The 16921-nt window shown below is 36.2% G+C and overlaps 2 protein-coding genes across 11 annotated transcripts in view; one reads left to right on the plus strand and one right to left on the minus strand.

Annotated features, from left to right (window-relative positions):
* Window positions 1-6892, minus strand: part of ARMH1 (armadillo like helical domain containing 1) — a 43595-nt gene extending 36703 nt beyond the window's left edge. For 4 of the 9 annotated variants that reach the window (XM_070745009.1, XM_070745010.1, XM_070745008.1 and 1 more), the window contains exons 1-2: window positions 6050-6131; window positions 352-573 (exon numbers count right to left, since the gene is read on the minus strand). In XM_070745009.1, coding sequence (XP_070601110.1) covers window positions 352-573; window positions 6050-6057 — 230 coding nt within the window. In that variant the 5' untranslated portion in view covers window positions 6058-6131. Of the gene's footprint in view, window positions 1-351; window positions 574-6049; window positions 6150-6676 lie in introns of those variants that run through there. The other 5 variants (XM_070745007.1, XM_070745016.1, XM_070745012.1 and 2 more) reach the window with 5 other exon arrangements.
* Window positions 6834-10198, plus strand: TMEM53 (transmembrane protein 53). 2 transcript variants are annotated; one of them, XM_070745022.1, is made up of 3 exons: window positions 6834-7058; window positions 7528-7640; window positions 8856-10198. In XM_070745022.1, the coding sequence occupies exons 1-3, from the start codon at window positions 6965-6967 to the stop codon at window positions 9516-9518; spliced, it is 870 nt and encodes a 289-aa protein (XP_070601123.1). In that variant the 5' UTR covers window positions 6834-6964; the 3' UTR covers window positions 9519-10198. The 2 variants fall into 2 exon arrangements, with proteins under 2 accessions (XP_070601123.1, XP_070601124.1); XM_070745023.1 differs by having other exon boundaries at window positions 6916-6936.
* The last annotated feature ends 6723 nt before the right edge of the window (window positions 10199-16921 follow it).

Below are 16921 nucleotides of genomic sequence, written 5' to 3' on the forward strand. Positions count from 1 at the left end.
TTATATTATTGTTCTGTTTTTGTATATGCTGTGAGCCACCCCGAGTCCTCGGAGGGGGGTGGCATACAAATCCAATTAATTAATTAATTAAATAAATAAATAAATAAACAAGTTATATTTATGTTATAAGAAATGGGAAAGCTTTAAGAAACTATCAAACAGGCTGTTTATTTTTTCATGAAAGAATAAAAATAGTGAATACCCTTTCAGAATTTGTTTCTGTATCTGAGACTACAATGTTCAAAACTGCACTTCTTGGGGTAATTAAATATATAGCCCATCCTGGTAATTTCAACATTGTTTCACAATATTTCCTTGTTCTACCTGACTATTAATTCACCAAATGGATACGTTAGCCGGAGCCAGGCAGTTATTCGTGCCAGAAACAAACTGGCTCCTTGAGAGAATTCTATCTCAAGTTCTGGACCAGTCTTGCCTTGGTTAGCAAGAATGAAATTTTCAAGAATATGTTTCCGAGTAACTTTGCCAGCACTATCCCATTCTTGTAGGAAAGATATTAATCTACTGATCGCTGCTTGCTCCTTTATAGAAGTCATGTCCGGTATGGTTTTTCTAGTGAGAAAATGAAAGAGAGATTAAGACTTTATTAGATTAATATTTTTATTCTGTAAACTGCCTTGAGAGAGTGAGAGGTCTTTTCTAAGTTTCATCACATACAGCTCTGCAAAATAACCACTTTCATATTTTTGAAAGAACTTGGTCACACATTTTTATATTTGATGACTTTATTCCAAATATGTAAACCCTTTCTACCACAGCAAAAACATTTCTTTCAATCTATTTTCCCATGGTTTTTTAATTGTCCCAGCTACTTTCTTAGGTATTTAAAAATCATGCCACTAAAGCATGTGCTTACACACACACAAATATAAACTAATATGTATCAAAGAGAAAACTAACTTTAATTATATTGAATCCTAAATAGACATTTTTTATATAATGAATACAGAAAGATTTGATTCAAACAAACAATAAAACTTGAAAGATTATTTTATAAAGGTACTGAAGATAATGAGTTTGTACTCAAATTTGATTAGTGACTAATTTGATTACAGATTACAAATAGGGATGTGGTGGCTCAGTGGCTAAGACGCTGAGCCTGTTGATCAGATTGGCAGTTCAGAGGTTTGAATCCCTAATGCTGTGTAATGGAGTGAGATCTCGTTGCTTGTCCCAGCATCTTTTTAAAAAAAATTAATTTAAATATTGGATTTGTCTTACATTGTATTGCTATTGCTGTGAGCCGCCCCGAGTCTGCGGAGAGGGGCGGCATACAAATCTGATTAAACTAAACTAAACTAAATCTGCCAAGCTAGCAGTTCGAAAGCACGTAAAAAATACAAGTAGAAAAATAGGGACCACTTTGGTGGGATGATAACAGTGCTCCATGTGCTTTTGGCGTTGAGTCATGCCAGCCGTATGACCACATGTGTCTTTGGACAGCACTGGCTCTTTGGCTTAGAAATGGAGATGAGTACTGCCCCTAGAGCCAGAAACGATTAGCACACATGCGCGGGGGAACATTTATCTTTACCTTTTTAATCAAATTTGACTTGTGTACTTTTTTATGGTTTAGTGTAAACTGAAGTACTACAGCTCATTTAACAAATGGATGGAATAAAAAAAACTAGCATAACATTATGTGAGATGCAATAAAATAATTATCAAGGTTCCAAATAACATCCAAAACTACATCAGAGTCCAAGGTAAAGTATTCCTCAAAGTTCCTCTTTATTAACAAAGCCATGTTGGCACATCTGGGTGAAACCTGAATCTAAAGTCCCTTGGGATTCACCAGCCAGTTGAAAGTTCAAGCCCTTGTGTCATTCCCCCCCCCCCCCGCCCCAAGTCCCTCATGTTGACCAATCATCAACTGCCAGCCTGGCAGAATCCACCCATCTCCTTCCGTGCAGGTGCAGGAGTGCAGAGAGACAAAGGATGACTTTAACTATCTAGAAAGAATTTGTTATGGTTACATACAGCCAGCCCTCATGCAATTCCCCCTCCCAATTTCCCACAGTAAAGAATACATATTAAAATAGTATAAAGTGTGTCAGGCCAAAGACCCCAACTAAAATGGCTTTAGCCTGACAATATTGTATGATCAATCTACCCATTATGAGTTCAACTGAAAAGCTTCATGAAACAAGATTATAACTTTAATGTGTAACCACTTAAAGTCATCTTCCTTCATCTCTGATAAGAACATCTGCTAATAAAAAAAAATCTTATGTGAATGACTTTAAACATTGGCAGATTTATAGAAAAACTAATTTTCTTTTTTATAAATTAAAGATCAAATTAAGATCCAAATTAGCTAACTTTCTCAGATTAGCTTTTCCAATTTGCCCACTGAAAAATATTAATTATACCTTAATTGAAGCCAATATATTATCTTAACTTTGACATTTTCTCAAATGGTCTTAAAAATCTAACAAATTATTTGGATGAATTTCCTGGTTCAGGATTTTGAACGGGAATGAAAACTACTGTATTGTTCATACTAATATCTAACATAAATATTTCAAGACCAGAATCCAAGCCAACTTTCAATTACATAGTTTTAGATTTACTAGCTAATTCAAGAAGTTGGCAGACTTGGTGAAGTGGTTCAGAATGGTTAATTAAAATAGAACTGAAACAAACTCCCTACACAGCCATCTTGGCAGTAATATCATTATTTCTCCACTAATCTTCTTTACTAAAGATTATTCACAGCTCTGGTTTCTTCATGCTTTCTTTTTATCTTGTATCTTAATATTATCATAATTTTGCAGCATTTTCCCAATCCCATTCAAACTAAAACATATTTTCACACCTTGCAGCTTGATAATAAATTCAGATTTAATAAGAACACTGAAGCATTTCTTTATGTTCTACACATGGAGCCGCTCAGAGTCTCCGGAGAGGGGCGGCATACAAATCTAATAAATAATAATAATGGAACAAAAACTCACTTTTAATTCTTACACAAGAATGCTGATATTAACAGAAAAAAACTAGTCTTGCCCTACAATGGGGCAAGATAAAACCTATGTAAATAATTTATAAAATCTTCAAAACCAAATCAGTCCTGACAAAAGCACAGAAATCCATTACAAAATTAGGAAACTGATCTGTAGGAGCTTTTGTCTATGGCAGAAAATTTGCATGGAGAAAAAAGGTTCAGAATAAATCAGTTTTCTCAAACAGCTGTGGCTGAAAATGCATTAGCCATAACTAATATTTGTGTTGTCAAAAGAGCAACATGTAAAGTTCATGTCTCAATAATTTCATTTACAGAAAATTTCTGAAGAACTGTTACTTATAACTAATATTTATATTTATATATTTAAAAATACAAGTTTTATTGAGCCACCCTTATTTAATTGATAGCTCAATGTGGTATATCTACTGTATGTCCTCAAAGTTATTAAGAATTTTAATACCTAAAAAAGCGCACATTCATTTAATGGAATTTCCCCTTTTTCTTGAGTTCTGTCACTATTTTAAAAAGACAATAAAGTTATTCAACATATGGATAAACAATCAGCAGATAAAAAAGACTAGGAATAGAATCAATTCTAAAGAAATCCACTTCAAACTGAAATAAATATATCATATATATATATATTTATAAGAGCTCTGAAAGTTAAGACTACATTATGACATAATAATAATTAATACCACATAATGCTGGAGGCCACATATCAAACAAACAAACAAACAAACAAACAAACAAACAAACAAACAAACGTAGTTAGAGTTCAACTTCCACTTCTTCTACCAAAGGAATTGGAAAGACGAATTTAATTCCTTTCTAACTTGAAACTTTCATGGCCCTTATGCCTGCCTTCAGACAGTTGATGAAAAAATGGTTTGGAGAGGCAATAAAATTATTTAATAATGATAGAAAAGAAATAACAAGTAAATAAAGTTCCTTTGCACAAGATAGATTTCTCCTGATTCTATACTGGATTTCATCCACACTTTAAATAGGAAACCAAATGATGAGAAATAGTATATTCTGAACAAAATGAGCAAATAATCATAAATTCAGTATGACAATTTTAGCCTTTGGGAACTTCAAGCCAATAGGTTAAATTGGTTACCTAATTAATACATATATCAGATGGTATCAGTCAGCTAGACTTTCTCAGTGCTAGGGTCCATTTTCTTGTTACTAGATTTGGTTCTTTTAATGACATCCAACTACGATAACTGAAAAAATATATTGTTCATCTTAATGCTTAACAGTCATAATTTGAGAACCTTAGGAAATAGAAACCAGCAATTCTATTAATTTTAATTAGGCTGTCTTCCCAGAAACAGCTCTAGCAAATTTAATAAAATCTTACCCTATTTCTTAAATCCCTCCATTAACTACATTTTCTAATTTAGCTAACAAGAAATGAGATATGGAGATTATATTCAGAGTAAGATCGCAGTACTGTAGGCTGTTTTCTTATACAATTCTCTTTTCATAGCACATTTACTATTTATTTTTAGATTAATAGCATATCGCAACTACACTTCTATATATTTTCAGACTACAACCTGAATTTATTAGATCTCTTTTTCAAACTTTTCTGTATAATTCTCCAATATTATTATTCATGGTTATTTGAATAATGCCTAAAATATATTGATTCCTGGAGGCTGCCAGTTTATTGCACATGACAATTAACATACACATTGTTGTTTTGTATTTAGCTGAAACTTCAGCTCTCTTTTGTCTTGTCTGTATTAAGTTGATTAAAAGAATCAAGTAATCTTTCCTTTAATCCTATAATTAGACTTGAAAATTGGAGATATTATATAACTATTAAAGGCAAAAAGCTCTAAAATATCACCTTCAGTTGGTGATCAGTATCCTTTTTTTGGTCATCTTTTCTTGATTATCAATTTCTGGCAACCATGCCAAATGATTCAATTGCATAATACACTGCTCAAAAAAATAAAGGGAACACTTAAACAACAGAATATAACTCCAAGTAAATAAAACTTCTGTGAAATCAAATTTCAATTCAATTTATTAGATTTGTATGCCGCCCCTCTCCGAAGACACATGCTGTTGTGCAAATGAAATAGTTGTGCAAATGAACTATTCAATGGGCATATTTCATTCATTCAGATCTAGGATGTGTTATTTGAGTGTTCCCTTTATTTTTTTGAGCAGTATATATTATACAAAACTGTTTAACACATTGTATTAATTGATTTACCCTTGGTATCAGCGGTGAAACCTACTTACCTTCCCTACCAGTTCAGAAGCGGCACCTTTTCACCCTCAGAGCATGCAGAGGGTTAGAAACATGCACAGCCTTGCACTGCTGCATTTACTGGTTCTTTGAACCACTAACGATATACCTGCTACCGGTATATCTGGACTGGGACAAACTGGTAGCATTTCAACCCTACATGATATATTTAAACACTTCTGCAAGACGCTTAAACGGTTCAATGGAATCTAACAATTTGAAATTTACACAATACCACTGAAAAAGAAAAACAAGAAATCCAAGAACTGGTTTGTTTGCACAAACATCTCTCTGATAAACTGAATGATAAAAAAAAATAAGTACACAAAATGGAAAGAGGGTAAATTTCATCTCATTTTAATGTCCTGTAAGAAAAAAATAGCTATTCCAAACATATGCATTTATTTTAATTAGGTATAATATGAAACCAACATTTCTGTTTCAGCTTCTTAAAACCTTTTTAAACAATAGCCTTAATTACTGTTGGCAACCACATATTTCTTTTAATGCAATTTATTATTTGAAAACTAATTGGCTGCTTCAGGTCTTATTTGTTCAAGTTGATTTGAGCCTTGACAATGCAAAAACATTTTAGATAATTGAGCCCAGAGGGCAAGGATTAAAGCACAATACATCCTTAGAAATAGCTGGGTGCTACCAACAAAAAAGAGCAATTTAGATTTAATTTTACTAATCTGTATACTAGAATACTCATTGAGAGCAACAACTAGAAACTCCATTTGTTAATAGAAAAGAACAGCAGCAGCAGCAGTTAATAGAAAACCTACCCCAGCATTCCAACAGTAAGCCCCTTCTTGCCTTCAAGCCTGTGATGAGAATTAGGGTCACAGTATCCTACTCCGGGGGTCTCCAATCTTGACCATTTTAAGACTCATGGACTTCAACTCCCAGAGTTCCTCAGTAAAGCAAAGCTGGCTGAGGAACTCTGGGAGTTGAAGTCCACAAGTCATAAAGTGGACAAATTTGGAGATCCCTGGACCAGATGACCTACAGTACAGAGTCCCTTCCAACTCTGTTAATCTGTTAAAAAAAAAAAAAATCCTACTCTTTCTGTATGTGTGTGTGTGTCCGCGCTCTTGCGCCCCCTCTCTGCGCGTGTGTGCGCGCGCAGAAGAAGTGTAAAAACAAAACCTCGTTTTTAAGAGACACCTTTTCATTCCGTTTTGCCCCTCAGCGGTGAGGCGCTAAAAATATAACCGTAGTGTAAAAACTTCCATTGCTTTAAGAGCCGCCTAAACCCCCCCCCCCCTCCGAAAGCTCGCTCGGCTGCACGCTGTTATGGACAGTGTTCAATGCTCTCCACAGCCCGCCTTCCCCGACACTTTCCCGCTCTCCGTTTTTGAGACACCTTTCTCAATTATCGCTTTCCCTCAGAAATAAAAAGTTCCCCGTACCGCACATCGCATCCCCCGGCGGGTATAAATATAATAAACTATCCGAGCCTCCGCTCCGCGCTTTCTCGGCCCCGGTGCCCCTTCGGAAGATCCGAGCGGCTTCTCTTCTCCGCTGGGGCCGAGCGGGAACCTCGGTTGCTAGGGCCGCTAAGTCGTTAAGGGAAAGGGCGGTAGAATTGTCGCGCGGGCTCGGCCATCTTTCCCGTTTGGATGGACAAAAAGTCGGGCATTTCCGGGGACGGGGAGGTGGGGTGCGTGAGGTAGAAAAACGAGCGGGGAAGGAATAAGATGGAAGCGGCGGTTGCGAACGCCGGCGCGGCAACGGGGAGGAGGGCGAGGGAGTTGGGCTGCGTGGTGGATTTTCCCTCGGAACGAAGCGCGGGTGAGTGGAATGAACTGGAAGGGATTCGCCTGACCGAGGAGACTCGGGGAAGGGAAATGGCCTGTCCGATGGAGGTCGTTAAATGAGAACCCGAGGCCGGTTTCATTGACACGGGCGACACGGAATCCCCTCCCAGCGCTCAGGTTGCTTTTTAACCGTTGGGCGTAGGAACCTAACAGGCAAAAAAAAAAAAAAAGGATTATACAACTTGCAAGGCTTTTCTGCTCACCGATATTGACATGCGCCTCTAACCTTTTTAAATATTAGCTATTAAATTACTACAGTTGGAAGGGACCTTGTAGTCCAGGGGCAGGCAAAGTTGGCAAGTTGTAGGCAAGCGGTTCCACTGGTTGATCGCTCTCACCGTCAGAAAGTTCTTTCTTATTTCCAGGTTGAATCTCTCCTTGGTCATAGAGTCGTGCTATGATTATTTTTGTGGAGATGCAGATTTTATTTTATTTATTTTCAGAAACTTCTTTGGAAAAAGATAAAATCAGTCCTCAGGTGGTGGTGATAATGCTTGGATGGGCCGGCTGCAAGGACAGGTATCTAGAGAAATACAGCGCCATCTATCTACAGAAGGTGAATATTATTATGTTTCCTGTACAGTACATAAATTCACCTTACAACTGCTATCTGTAAATGAAAGAATCATTCTTGGCCCATTCAGAAATCAACAAGGGGAGAAAAAAGAATACCAGGAGTAGTATCTTCACTTTTCCCACAAAAAAACCTATTCAGGATTTTTAAAGTATCAAACAAGAAATCAGTTTCTTCATGAAAATTCTATGTATTACTCTTTTCAGGGTCAACAATTCAAGCAAGTGGTCATAGTTTATAGCTTAACCTATCATTATTTATTTAAATAAATAAACAACCAAACAAATAAATAAATAAATACTGTAAATCATTATGCTGTTAACATAGTATGCAACCATTCAGATAGCACAGCATCAAAATGTCAAACCTGGAGTGAGAAATGCATGTTATTCTTTCCTTTGGATACAAACGTTAACTGGGTTGACTTGAACTAGCCAATCTTTCTCACCTTCCCTCACAGAAAAATAAGATGAAGAATTCTTATGTGGTGCTTTGAGCTACTGAATAAAATAACTATGGTGGTGGTTAAAAAGATGGTCTTATGACAGGTCCCCTTAGTTATGCCTGTTGCAGTTGTCACCATAGTTCCCTCTAAGCTGAGCAGTGAGCAATCGCTCACTTAAAAATCATCATCAACTCAGAGTTTTCCAAACCTGCCCAGAGGCCGAGAGGGAAAGAGAGAGAGAGGAAGAGAGAGAAACAGATAGAAAAAAGAGAGGAAGGAAAAGAGAAAGAAAAAGAATGGGAGTAAGGAAGAGAGAAAGAAAATCAAAATCTAGTTTGAAACTAGCTCAACTATTTAAGTGGCATTTTGATATTGATAGAGTTGCCCTATTATGAGCTCACTGTTATAGACACACAGTACAGTATTTTATTTTGAAATTCTCTGAGGCAAAACAGGGTGTGTTTTTTATTTGTTTGTTTTGTTTGTTTGTTTGTTTATTTATTTATTTATTTATTATTTCTGTGCCGCCCAGTTTCTGCCCACCCCCCCAAAAAATTAGAGGGAACACTGGTTGTCACATGATCAAAATTTGGACACTTACAATCATGAAGGTGCTTCAACTCCCCCAGCATCTCTCCCCAGACCAAATTCCATCTTAGATTTTTTTCCCTTTCTACTAAATATGATTCCTGTTGATCGTCATTTTTTAAAAGGAAATTATAAACCTACACTAAAACGTGTATTTTTCACAGGGATGTATAGTGATCCGGTATACAGCTCCATGGAGATTTGTGTTCTTTGCAGAATCCTTGGGTATAAAATCCATGCAGACTCTGGCTACAAAGCTGTTGGAGCTCCTTTTTGAATACAAAGTGGAGACTAAACCTCTACTCTTTCATGTCTTCAGCAATGGCGGGTTCATGCTCTATCGTTACATTGTGGAACTTCTTTACACTCAACAGCGGTTCCAACATCTGAGGGTGGTGGGAACTGTTTTCGATAGTGCACCTGGCAGGAAGAACTTGAGGGGTGCACTTCGTGCTCTCTCAGTTGTCTTAGCATCATACAATGTGTGTATAAAGTACTTTCTTCTACTGTCATTTGCATTGATGGTAGCGATATTGCGGATTGTGTTGTATCCTGTGACTCGCTTTATACATGAGAGCCATTATGAAGCAATGTTGAACCAACCTTCTAAATGGCCTGAGCTCTATTTCTATTCCAAAGCTGATTCTGTCATCCTAGCAGGTGACATCGAGGACATGGTCCAGGCTCGACGACAGCATCGGGTCCTTGTTAAGACTGTCAACTTTGTGCATTCTGATCATGTTAGTCATCTACGAGCGTATCCTACCTCCTATGCTACTCACTGCATCTCCTTCATGTACAGTTGCATTGAAAGCACTTCTCACTAGTATGGGCAGTCTGAAGATATCAGCATATACCTCTTCTCTTGATTGAGTTTATATATTAAATAATATTGCTGCTTCTGTAATTTGTCAAGAGTTTGAAGATTTTCTGAAAATCTGGTATAAACATGTTTGCACGTATTTGCTCACTTAATTTAATTTGCAAACCAGATATTGTTGTCTTTCTGAGATGCATGAAAGTAAAGGTTCCTAAGTTTATCCATGTCTAATTACTATGTTCAGTGTGATTACGTGGAGCTATTGAATATAAACAGCACTGTATTTAATTCTCCTTTTATTAGCTTCTTTTTTGTATTTGTTTTTCTGTCATTTCCCTCTCTGATTTTTCTTTTACCTGGAAGAAATACTGTGAAGTTAGATTGTACAAATAGGAATTTATTGTCCATTGAAGTGTGTATGATATAAAATAAAATTAAGAGGATGAATCTGCTCCAATTAGTGCAGATATCTTTTAAGCGATATGGCATGAACTTTACACACAACTTAAAACTATAATGTTCCTTTATTGTCCTATTTAAATAGATAGGTGGGCAAAAATAATTTTATAGTCATTTACTATATTAACATGTTCATATGAATGAGAAAGCTATATCAAGAAAAACTATTGATTAGAATACTAGACATTATGTTGTAACTATAACAACATTAAATGATTGAGGTTTTCATTTTGGTGTCTATCTTATCTTTCCTTTTTCAAGTTTAAATGGTTGTTCAGTTTGTATACTCTATTGTCCCATGTTCCTTATTTTTAAGCATATGCTTTTATGTTATTTTCCAGTTTGTTCTTAGTTTATCTGTGCATCAGAAATGATCATCCAGTATGGGGCTTTCTGGGAGTTACTAAAATTATAATTCTAACACATTTAGAAGGTTTCAACAGGGTATTTTCTGGAATACTAGCTATATAACTTGGAAATAATAGTAATAAGATCTCTTAGTGCTATATAACTTGGAAATAATAGTAATAAGATCTCTTAGTGCTATAGTAATCCCAATGAAGTAAATGGGATTCCAGAATAATAATGTAAAGGTTTAAAAGAAATGTAACTGTCTTAACTGCAAGTCTGGCAGAATGAATTTTCATGCTTTATCTTTTCGATGGATTTGCTGCAGTTTATGCTGAGTGCAATTGATTTTGGTTCTTTTACTACAATATTACCAAAAATGTTGGCAAACTAAACTATGTAGCTGTTCTCTATAAATTTTAGTTTTTATGGGTTTTTTTATATTTTAGGGGGGGGGGGGGGTCTATGCAAATCCATGATGGATAATATGAAAAATTAGCAAGATGTATTTGTGTATTTATGCATCATTTGTTTAAAATAGTGATTATTAGTGCACTTCAACCAATTAGTCCTGCATTCAATGTCCAACAGCTTGGTCCTAAATGCTGATTTTGTAACTTACTTCCAGGTAATTGTGGAGAATTGCAGCCTCAATCTGAAATTTACTATATACAGTTGATTTACATATAATTTTACTATATACAGTATTTTCACTGAATTTAAATTACTTGAGCTATATTGCATCAGCATTTCTATTACATCAAATTATATAATTGGTATAGAGTCTGTTTTTAGCACTGATCAAGCGTATGATGAGTTCTGCTGCCTCCCCTGTATATCACTTTAATTTGGAACTAGATGAACTGCATGCCTCAAGTGAGTTTGTTTTACTCTAAAGATTTATATATTTAAAATAATGTTTTCCATTTATTGTCAAAGGAAATTAAAATCTACATCATAAAAATAAATTATATTGTATCAGGCTGGAAGAATAAATACAAAATTAGAGTGAATAACCAGATAGTCAGCAATTCAAATACGTACTGTACTGAAGTGTGATATCTTTGTTAAGCAAAAAATATGATAAAAGGCGTCTGAACTGAATATTGTTTTTCAGTATCATTTAAATTGCAATATGAAATTTCTAAACAACAAATATATCCGTACTGTCAGCTTCACTTTTTTGTGTAACGGTGTTCAATTCTGAACTCTGAGGGTTGCCCAACCGTTGCATAGCTAGTTAATGCTTTATTTTGTTTATTTTATTCTTTAGAGAATTATTGCCCGTAGGAGTAGCTAGAGACAGATGGGCAGTGTAATAAAGGAGGTAAAAAGGATTATCCAGGGGTTGGGAGAAGCAGTAGCAGGATGAGAAATGGTTTGACAGGGAAAATTCACACTAGGGAAATAGAAGGGATGGGGGAAGAGGTGGCAAGGCTAGTGATGATAAGGACAGTGGTGGGAAACAAGTAGAAAGGGTTGTGGGCTACAGACAGAGGGCTACTGCCCCGGCCGGTGTGTGTGGGAGGGTGGTAGCGAAAATGGAGCTCTACCCCAGAGCACCCAATTTGCACTGAAAGATATTGAAAGAAAATGCAGGGCATAAGCCACACCCACAGTGTGGTAGTAAAAAATTTGGTACCCCTTCACTGGAAACACAGCAAGAAAGCAAATAACTAGGAGATGCCATAGGGACGTAACGACCAGGGAAATTATGAGCAAAGTGACCTGGGGGAGAGAAGACTTGGGATGTGGGAAACTAAAGGCACATTTTAGGTTGCATTGGATAACCAGAGGTTTTTTAAAAAGTTATCTTTGTTCAGAGCTTACACCAGTGATGGTGAACCTTGTTTTGCTCTGGTGCCAAAAGGATACATGTGTGTGCAATAGTACGTGTACGTGTGCCCACACCCATAATGCAATACCCTCCTTCCCATGCATGTGTGCACAATCCCTCTGCGCTGCCTCCCTGTCCTCTGGACTTTCAGTAGGCCCGTTGGGCCCTTTTTCGCCATCCCCAGGGTTCAGGAAAGCCTCTGGAGACTTGGATGGCAAAAACCAGGACCAATGGCCCAACTGGAAGCTTGGAAACGAAATTTCAGTTGGGCTGTTTCGTAAAAGAACTTCCAGTAGGCTCATTGGGCCATTTTTCCTGTTCCCCAGGCTTTGGAACTTCTACTAGGCCCGGAAAGCCTTCTGAAGCCTGGGGAGGACAAAATATTTATTTATTAGATTTGTATGCCGCCCCTCTCCGTAGACTCGGGGCGGCTAACAACAATAATAATAAAACAGCATATGACAAATCTAATATTTAAAATAACTGAAAAACCCTTATTAAAAATCAAACATACCCACAAACATACCATGCATAAATTGTATAGGCCTGGGGGGAAAGGAATATCTCAATTATGGCCACCTGTGGTACGCATGCCATAGGTTTGCCATCTCAGGCTTACACTATGTAGGATATAGTGTGAGTAAGTGCTGAGTCAGAATGTGGAGCCCTGGGTAAATATGCACATATTTCTATTCTTATTTTACAACTGGACTTTGGTAGACGCATAAAGAATCAACCAATATGGACATATGTTTGCGAGAGTCGTGTCTGCCAGTTTAGTAAAAATATTGGCAACAGGCACTTACTGTACATACAGTAATTTTTCCAGGAGAGAATGTATGTGTGTGTATGTGTGTGTTTGCTGATAAGTGAAAAGGAAGGGAGCCTAGTATAGATCTATTTTGAGCTTGTTTCAACAGAAAATATCTATCTATCTATCTATCTATCTATCTATCTATCTATCTATCTATCTTTCTATATCTATAGGGTGCACTTTAGGGTTGAACTCTGTGGAGTTCTTGGTGTTCTCTGAACTTTGTTGTTTGCTTGGAGACATTGCATTACTTAACTGATGAGGTTATCTGATGAGGTTACCTAGTTGGCTAATGAAACAGCTACAAGCAAACCAGGCTAAAAGTATTATATAGCACTATAGTTGCTTTAAGGCAAATTATTGTTCAAACATGTTGTTTTTTGAGCTTTCTTCATGCATCTGAATGGGATATTGATCCAAATCATTTTCTAATAGGAACATTTTTGTTTCAGGAGGGGTTCAGACATAAATTTGTACATGATTTCTAGTTTGGACAATGAAATGGAAAAGATTTTAAGTACAAAAGATATCATAATTGGTGATACTGGAGATTAAAGTTGATTAGGAATACATTCGTCATTCATATAGAAATCTTCCAACTCTTGTGAACATAATCTAAGAACTTTGAAAAGTAAGATAATTTGTAGCCGAGGAAAATCAGGTATAAAGGAAATAGTGCTTAATGTATTAATGTGTATTGGAGAAAAGATCATCTATTTATAGTTGGACCTTCAATTGCTTTGCTGAATATATACTGTCACCAACTATTTCCATAACTCACTTTAGAACAATCTTTATTTTTGTCCCATAAGAACTTTACGAGCTGGTCAATATTCCTTTCTTTTATAAGCAGACGGCAGTTTTGACTTAAGAAGGTCAGTTTTAACCTCCTTAAACACCTATTTGACTTTTATTTCAATTCATTAAATGTGTTTAATATAACACCCCAAACTATTGAAAAACCTGACATGTCTTACCAAATGCTTCGCCCTAACCTAGTACAAGGCAAAATGATAAAGCATGGGTCTTAATGGTCAGGAAGGTCTAGTGTCCAATTCTGCTTTCTGCACACCTTAGTTGTTTCCAACCTCTCATTTTGATTAAAGAGCTGACAATAAAATATTGATAAGGAATTAACCTTGAGCCCTTTTTGCTTCAGGGTCAATAGACCAAGAACCAAATACACGCCTTCAATTGGAGATCTTGAAGTACCATTGACATGTAAGGATAGAGAACCAAGTTCTGAGGGCAGGAGTCCAGGTCATAAATGACACTCTGATCTGATGTCTATGCACAGTCTTGAATACCACAATCACTTATTTCCATGTGATCCATCATTATTTTGTACTTCTATCTGTGCCAACACAAGACGTGTTCCAACTGTTCCATATAAAATTATGCCATACATACAATAGGTGTGTCAACATAATTGATCTTGGCTTTAAAAGCTATGTTTTAAGACATAACCATATGATAAACTCACATTTTTCTGTTCTGCTCTTGTTGATGTCAGCTTTGAAACAACACCTCAATTTGTATTGAGCCAGTTCTTCTTTATATTTCAGTTGGGCACAATGGTTTAGTCTTCTCAGTCATACATAGTTCATCCAATGTAATTAGCAGTCTTGTGAAATGCTAGTAGACAACTTCAAAAAACATGACAATTTCTTTATGCCTTTGGACTGTTGTATATTTTTTTAGTTTGATTAGATCCTGCTTGAACTTTCCCAAACATTTCACTGAGCTACAGAAGGCTGAAAATGTTTTTAATGTAGCAATAGAAAATAGACATGCAATCAAAATTTGCTACATTTTGGAATGTTAGACATATCTAACATGATGTACAAATAGCATTTCAACTATTTTGACTTGAACACCCTCTCTTCTGCTTCCGTTAGGTTTTATTGGACTGCTTTCCCAAAGCGAGGCCTGTGGTAAAACTCCTATAGCTGGGAATGTGATATTTTGTTTCTTTATTAATGTTCTTTTGAAACTCACTTTCTGGCTGGCTGAAAACAATTTTCCTTCTTTTAATATTGTTAACAATTAAATTGTTTTCAGTGTTTTATTTTAACATTTACTTTGAGTTGTGATTAAAAATGAATATGACATCAGTAGGTTTGCCCCAACTGCATTCATTTACCCCTACTCATCCATCAATATCTTTCAAATGATATCAACATTATCAGATTGGTGACTCTGGAATCTAGTGGAATCTAGTCTGCCTATGAAGTCATGGGTATCCTATAGGCAGACGGGCTTCCATAAGAGTCTGAATTGTATACTTGTGTAAATTGTGTGAATTGTCTTCAGACAATAACTAGGATGTATAAAACCATGCATAGAGAAAATGCACAGGTAAACATTTGCCACCTCTCTCAAAACACAAGGGCCAGGATTATCCAATAAAACTACTTGGAAACAGTTTTTTGGGTTGTTTTTTTTAAAGGAACACTTTTTCACAATAGCAAATATTTAAGAAAGGAAATTCATTGCTGCATGCTATGTTAAGAGCCACTAACTTGGGAAACTTTAAAAGTATATTGGATAAATTCAAAGGCAATACGTCTATTATTGGTTGCCAATTCCATCTTATATTTGATGAATAAGGTTTGCAGATGAATAAAGATGACAGAAGGATACATATCTGGTTCTGATTTGTGAACATTTTAGAAGGATCCAGTTAGCTACTGTGAGAAACAAAATAGAGGACTAAGATGGGCCTTGACTTGATTTAGCAAATTGGTGAAACAGTTTGATCTCAAACAACCTTGCAACTGGGATACATAACTATAAACTTGTGGAAGAAAAACATTCAACAAGGTGTGGGGGAAGAGGATTAAGGACCATAGGTGATAGACTACATCCCCTTTGATGGGCATGTTTTGGTGGGGATCCTAATGTTATAACTGGTAAACAATCTTTTGTCTTTCCTAAATTTAGAGACTAGGAAGCTTTCAAAAACAGTTTTTCTATGCAACAACTATAACAAGCCTTTTTTTAAATCCTTGGCTTCACCATCAGTGCTCTGAACCTGACAAAAACATTATTTGCATTAAAATGGTTATATTATTTGCTTAAAATGGTTATAAATTTCTAAGACTAACTTTTGAAGCCAATTTAGTACAAACAATAATTAACATGCAATACAGAATGATCCTTGGACAAATATTTCTTACTGAATTCTGAATTTATTAATGATTTTTTTTAACTTTTACCTTTTCCTTCCTTTGAATAGTAGTACAGACCAAGAGAGCATGTTCCTCATTCAAGTTGGATTAAGGTTGGTGCGATCTGGTTTACAGTAAGAATGCTTACAACAAGTTGCCCTGAAAATGACTTTTTTTTTGGAGGCATCTAAGCCATTTGCAGTCATGATATGTTGACCTTTATCCAGGTTCTGTTAAAAGTCCACCAGCTCATACAAGGAATGGAAGGAACTAGCCAGTATCTTATGGGCTGGCAGGAATAAAGTGAGGTTTGCATGGGCATTCTTTGAATGCCATGACAGTATCCTAATCAGTTAAAAGCGCTGATTCTGCCTAAACACACATTTTGTGCTAGTAGTCAGAACAGCGACAAAGACAAGAACCCAAAGTTCAGGTTTCCATGATGGGAACAGTTTGCTTAATTAATTGTTTTGCCTGATTTCCATAACAAACTGGTGGCTTGTTGTCAGTGAGGCTTGCTCATTCATTACCGTTAATTAGATATGGATCTCCTGGAAGGCAGCAGAGAGTGATGGACGAGCCTCCTGACACCTGCTATTATGCATTAGCATTTTCTCAATACATCCGATAGATCATCTCTCTCCTCTTTTTGAGGATATTTTAAATAAAATATAACCTCCATCAGTAAGATTTATGCCACACACACACACACACACACACACACCGCCCCACTCCTTTGCATGTTCTTTTTCATCAGCCTGGTCAGGAAGTAGTTAATTATT

This window comes from Erythrolamprus reginae, chromosome 3 (assembly GCF_031021105.1).
Source record: "Erythrolamprus reginae isolate rEryReg1 chromosome 3, rEryReg1.hap1, whole genome shotgun sequence".
Lineage (NCBI taxonomy): Eukaryota > Metazoa > Chordata > Lepidosauria > Squamata > Dipsadidae > Erythrolamprus > Erythrolamprus reginae.